Genomic DNA, 6829 nt, shown 5'->3' with positions numbered 1-6829 from the left:
GTAAGATTACGAGTAGAATTTAAAAGAACCCGATGCAGGATGAGTAGAAAAATGTTGCCTGGACATTGGATTTACAAACTACTCGTCCTGCAGGACGAGTGACTCTCTGAAAATATTTTATCGATGTCTGGGTTTCTGTTTCAGCCCTGGGAACATGGTCATGTTCCAAAGATAACAGTGAAATCGATGGTTCGTGGATTGAATGACAAAATCACAGACCATTAGGCCACCGCTATCGTGTGTTAAACATAAACATAAATGTTGTGTATTGGCTGAATTTTTAAGGAATAAGTCAAACAAGATACCAATGAAAATACGGAAAATATTTTCACTGCAGTGAAAATATTTTTTTACAGTGAAAATACGAAAAATGAAAAATACACATTTTATTTCATCAATATTTCTCAATATTTCATTTAGATGTATATAATAGGTAGTACTTATTCACATATAAATTATGTACAGAGAATTTTTTGTCTCGTTTCGATGTCTCGTCAATACAACAAATCATTTGTATGGCATTAATTTATAAATGGTTAAGGAAAGGAGTATAGAGAAAAAAGATAAATAACAAAGAAATATGAATAAACAATGATTAGAAAAATACCTATGAATTGTCCACTGCAAATATTATACAAATGTGAACTTTTTAGCTGGTGAATATTATACAAATATTGACTTTTTAGCTGGTGAATATGATGTGATATGTACTGGAAAAAAATAATATTGACTGAGACGAAAGCCAAGGTCAATGATTTTTTTCAGTACATATCACATCATGTTTACTATCTGGAAAGTACAAATCTGTTTTATTATATAATTTATAAATCGTTTCTATATAGGATATCAAATCTCCCATAAATCGGTGTTTTTTCAGCTTGTCAACTTATTTAATAATTTGGCCCTGTATGTATTTAAATGCGCATTGGCACGCTAAATTCTTAAAGTCTTTTAAAGATGTAAAGACGGTACAATGTACCTAAAATAGACTAGGTTGATATTTTTTTTTTTTGCAAGTTGCCCGACGTTTGTTGTTGTTGTTGTTGTTGTTTGTTTGTTTTTGTTGTTGTTTTTTTTTTTTCAGAATAATAGAAACAAACTTAGCTTGACGTCACGTCATAGCACGCGTCTTTTGTGGGCTTTCCAGAAAATCTATTTTAAGAAGAAGAAAAACTGTTGTGAATATACTTTTATATTGACCTGTTATTTTTTACAAAAACTTACTTGTAAGCCTATCAGGGGCATTTCAAAGCTATTTATAGATTATATAAAAGTAATATGTCCCTTTATCGTTGTATTTTTGTGGGGAATGCACTTTGTATCATCGTTCATTACTTCAACAAAACTAATGCGATGAAAGACATTATCACACTAATTAGTGAAATGTTTCTTTTGTCGGATCCGTTACATAAATCCGTGGAGCAGAAGCAGGTTTCTGTGCCTTCTACCTTGCTACACTTTTCGTCAAATGGCATTCCCATACAATGTCTCTGTACAGCTGCTCAAAAAAGAATAAAATTTATTTAATATCTGTTAAATTAACACCGGAAGTGATAAATCTTTTGTCACCATTGTAAGAACCAGATCACCATACATGTGAACTTTTTTTTTCAATGCTCAAGTGGGAGGTTTTTCTTGAAAAAGAGGGAGATTTTAGAATTTGCAATAAACAAAGAAGGAAGTTCTGACATCAAAAATAGGGAGGCTTAATTTGTGAAAATACTCCTTATTTTAAGAAAAATGTTTGAAAATATTGCTGCAGATACTGGGAGTCTCCCGCTAAAAGTGGGAGAGTTCACATGTACGGATCACGCAGCCATCCGTGCAGTCTAACAAGGTTCTATACTATTTATAGCTCAATTATTGTAAATCTTTTAAATGAACTTCACTCAAGTCCAAACGCTTAGAAACATAAAATCTGAAATTCTTACGCTTTTCAATTTTCAGTCATCATGCTGCACAAATGGAAAAAAATATTCTGTAAAAAAACGGCAGTATGGGAATAATGTGAAATAATAAATTAAGCACACAAGTAATTGGTGTAGACGTACCTAAAATGGTAACAGTTACACTTATCAAGAAATATATTTAATAATAATAATAATAATAAATACTTTATTTAACGAGAGAACTCATTTGAACAAACATATCAATCTTCCATGAGGCCCTCAACAAGGAACAATATAAATTTAACATATTCAAACTATTAAAATACATAAATGTAAAAAAAACACATTTATGACGATTAACTTCAGTGGAGTCCCTTTAACCTTATGATCGACTACTCCGAAGTAAGAGCAGAGCATATACGAGTACATTTCATAAATTCAACATGTTATGAGTTACAAATATTTATTTCCTTGCCGTACCGAAATTACAATACTATTGACAATACTAAAGCTATGGCTACTCCGATTCCCTGCGTTAATTTACTATGATGACGTAGTGAAAGGGGAAGTAACTCCAGTCTAGTTCATGCGATCGCAATTACTCGGCCCTTTCCGTCAGTCTTCGAACACAATACAATGTAGTATGAATACACAGAACGGATGCGGTATTTCGGTCTAACCTACGCTAAGAAACTAAACATGTAAACAAATAGTAATTAAATGCTGGGAGTTGTTGACAAGTTTTTTTCCAGTATATGTAGTAAAAGTCCACCTAAAATTAGCGAATTCATAGGTACAAAAGCAAACAATACATTATTTATATATTTATAATTATGGCTGTAGAAACCGAAAGTACAAAAACCAACCTGTTAACATTTAGTCGGATTTGTTTAAAATTGAACATCAGTGGGCATATTTAAATTACAAATTGTTGTCAGACTTATTTTCAAGCATAAGAGTACCGGAACAGACATTAGATGTCAATTTTCATTATCTCTGTTTCTGTTTACATCTGAAACCACGTGGTAGTCCGGTTATTATAGATAATAGCCGAGGCAGTTTTCATGCGTTGAAAATAAGCGTGACTGAAAAAAAAGGTTTGGAGCACACTTAATACTGTATTCCAGTACATACCGGACAAGACGCTTAAATGCTAAAATATCGCCTTTCCACCTTACGGAATGAACTTTAAAAGGTCTAATTCATCTTTTCATAACGTTTTTGTTTTTTGTATGATAATGAATAAAAAATGTTATAATCAGCGAAAAAACGATATTTGTCTATTTTGTGAAAACGTCTAGAGGTACTGCTCCAATCCTGTATTGAGTTAAATTTTCAAAATATTAGGTGTAATAGACTGGTCATATACAAGGGTGTGTCCGGTAGGACATATAGGACTTGGACAAAGGTCCGAATCAGTTCGCTGATTTTTGGCTATTCTCTTTTGGAAAAGTGTCTTTTAATGTAAGAAACGTGTCTTTCTTGTTACAAACCGGTCCTTTACTACTCGAAACGGGATTTAACCATTACAACCGTGCCCTGCCAGTTACAAGCAGTTCATCAATATTAAAAACAGGTTATTAGAAAGAGTTCTTGGACATGGAGATTGTACATAAAGGAAAGAGCGGATTCCTCTGTTGGAAAAATGCCTTTCCATTCGTCCATGTACGGAATTGCCATTACACAAGGCATGACTAGTCGGACTGGGGGTGAGCCATGTTATAATCTATAAGACTTTGTGAATCTACATTTGTCATAAGCATGTTATTGTGTAAACGTACTCTTGTAGTTCTACAACTGAAAACACGTTTTCTTAAACTCTATTATCTGTATTCGAGTTTTACATTTCATTTGTATACGTATTTCAGGTACAGATAGATATCTATAAGTGAGAAAACTTGCATATGTATTGTATGCAATGGAAGATACGGACTTGTAAATTTGTTGCTGTTTTCCATGTTTGGTAAGTTGTTACGATCTATATGTATACTTGTTAAATAAAGGCCAGGATTAAGAGGCATATTATTTGCTAAGCACGGATACAATTAAAAATGTAGGTATACAAGTTCGCATTTTCCGAAGTAATTTTTAAAAGGAACTTTACAAGTCTGAAGTCTGATGTTTGAAGGGAGGGAGTAAGGACGGCTGGATGGATGTATACTTACCAGCGAGGGTTTTGACATTATTTGGAGATGGATTGGCGGATGGACTGATAAATGGATGGATGGATTTATCTATTGATAAATCAATGGATGGATATTTTGACCGAATCTCGTTAGAACGTAATGTAGTATTATGACGTCATTTGTGTCATACTTACTATCGTTTGCAATTAACTTCATACAAGTTCCGTGACAGGATTGTTGTTTGGCTTGGCTTTCGTCAAACGGATCCCCACAGCCAACGCAGGTGTAACACATAAAGGCCAGTACATATGTAACTGTATTACAAAAAAAAGTATATATATATATAATAATAATAATGCCTAAATTCGATCTTAATCCTGCAAACCTATTATATCACCTAGACAAAGTTTTCGCATTTTGTTACACAATTAAGCATGTTTGTAACGTCGATATTAAATATGACGTTAATATTGACGTGTAAATAAATACATGTCTGCAGCAAATTTATTAATCAATTCTCAACCTTTATCAAAGAAATCAATTCTTAAATACCCAGGACTAATAATTTCGTTATAAAAACTGTTTGAATAATATGGCCTTCAGCAAAAGTTTGTTAAGTGCATACCCTAGCCTGGCGTCTTCGGTTATATAACCTTACAGACGTTTATACTACGTTATATAACCCAGGCAAATGTCTTTATTACCATTTTATTTCTAAGGATATATAGAATTTACATCATGAGTTTTATTTGGGTACCAAAAGCTATGTCAAACATATTGCTGTATAAACTATTGTTTGTACCAAGGAAATTAAAATAAAAATCAAGGACAATTAAACTTAAAATACTAATCAATATCTAAATTTCAAATTATAGATAAAGCTCTACTCGGTTTATATGTATGAACACAATTAAGGTCCTCAATTGTCGAGTGAATATAAGGTCATTGACTTCAAACCACTTGATCGCTATGGATTCGAGCTCCATCAGGCTCTTAGTCTCTTTCGTGTGACCGGCGGTTCAAGTAAGTTATCTGCTGGTGTCGAAAATTGTGCATAAAAAGGCATCCGATGTATGAGCCCAAGAGTAAAAACTACCACGAAGAGTCGCCAAGATACATTCTTTAGATAAAATACTGGCTGGAGAACCCGTGCATTTTTTCTTTTGCACGACGGAATATATTCGGGTTGATATATCGTCAATATTGTTTTAAATACTGAATGGATTTTTCACAAATTAAATGACAAAATCAGGAAAAGAAAGTATATAAGTTCTCTTTCGTTCTTATCCCCTTTCAGTTATAGGTAAAAATTGAATACATTTAAATGTAATAAATGATGAAATATAAAAATAAATTTGCACTTAAATGAATAAATCGCATTAATAAAACCAACGAACCAAGTATTTTGCGGCTAATGACAACTTTGTATACTTCCTCTCGAAGTTTTCATCATTTTTTTCCAAAACGATTTAGTTAAAGAGTCCATTCTTACGGAACCTCGGCGGTTCTACTCAGGTGCCTGTTTGTGCCCGAAATAATGCACGGAAGACCACATGTAAAGCTGAAACGTCGCCATTATGACAAAACAAACAAAATACTATATATGCATACTCGCTAAAATATTACTAAAATTGAAATTCTATCAAAAAATTTCTTACCGGTTGCAGCTATAACCAACAGCCTGAAATACCAAAAAGATACGTGATGCATTTTTTTTTGTATCATGAACACCGTGAAAGTTTAGTTACAACTGAGTACGAAAACAATGCTTCCTGTTTAAACTACTTTGATTGGCCCACTTATCCACCCTCTTCACAAGCGGATTTGTCTACAGTGGGCACATTTCCAATATTTTTTTTTTTCAAATATTGATAAAATCAATAGAAATGTATCATTTGGATATTGTTATAAAAAAAGTATTTGAAACAAAAATGTTGATATACTATTAAGTAAATTAGAATGAACATTTCTATATGATGAATGATATATTGTTGTTGTTTTTTCTATTACGACATCGAGTGATGTTTTGTTTGTTTCATTTTACGCCTTTTCCCTACAGTATTTCAGTCATATAGGCGGGTAGTTTCCTAACCATCGTTCCTTGAGAGTTACACCAGTACTAGACTACCTTCCTCCGCGCTAAACTACCAAAGCATCTCCCGGGGATCGAACCCACGCCAGAGAGGTGACTGGATTAGAAGTCATGGAAGCGTTTGTCCTAAAAAAAAGTCGAGGCCGTTAGACAAGGAATACTATAATACTCCTTATAACCAAGTGACTAACGGGTTTCTTACATTAAAAATGTTTTATCACAATTTCATAAAGATTTTTTTTTTGTAACACAAATCAGTAAAATGTTTATATGTCCAGTGATTTTCCTCTCTTGTGCCCTTTTACTTTTGTGTAAAATGTAAACGATAGAAAATATTAACCAATATCTGTTAATTAATCTATGTTTTTTTGTTACTGGTGATGATGATCATGATGCTGCTGATGATAATGCTGATGATGAAGAAGAAAATGATGATGATGAAAAAGAAGAAGCAGAAGAAGAAGATGATGATGATGATGATGATGATTATGATGATGACTATGAGGATGAAAAAGAAGATAAAGATCATGGTGGTGATGATGATGATGATTATGATGATGATGATTATGATGAAAATACTCATGAAAATACTGAAGAAAGTGACGATAATCATGAATTTTGATGAAAATGATGATTAAGGTGATGAATATTTTTTAATAAATGAAAATTTGGTGATGGTGATAGATTTGATGGCAATAATAAATATAGTTACGATGATGGTG

General features: G+C 32.8%; 1 protein-coding gene across 1 annotated transcript; it reads right to left on the bottom strand.

Moving 5' to 3' along the window:
- Nucleotides 1-868: 868 nt before the first annotated feature.
- LOC132745846 (uncharacterized) lies at nt 869-5808 on the bottom strand. Its single transcript, XM_060734841.1, has 3 exons — nt 5674-5808; nt 4210-4329; nt 869-1498 (listed from the first exon to the last, which is right to left on the bottom strand). The coding sequence occupies exons 1-3, from the start codon at nt 5738-5740 to the stop codon at nt 1332-1334; spliced, it is 354 nt and encodes a 117-aa protein (XP_060590824.1). The 5' UTR covers nt 5741-5808; the 3' UTR covers nt 869-1331.
- Nucleotides 5809-6829: the final 1021 nt, after the last annotated feature.

This window comes from Ruditapes philippinarum, unplaced genomic scaffold, assembly GCF_026571515.1.
Source record: "Ruditapes philippinarum isolate M1 unplaced genomic scaffold, ASM2657151v2 ctg4144_1_1_1_1, whole genome shotgun sequence".
Lineage (NCBI taxonomy): Eukaryota > Metazoa > Mollusca > Bivalvia > Venerida > Veneridae > Ruditapes > Ruditapes philippinarum.
The sequence above is the reverse complement of the archived record's forward strand: the minus strand, read 5'-3'. Positions and strand labels throughout refer to the sequence as shown.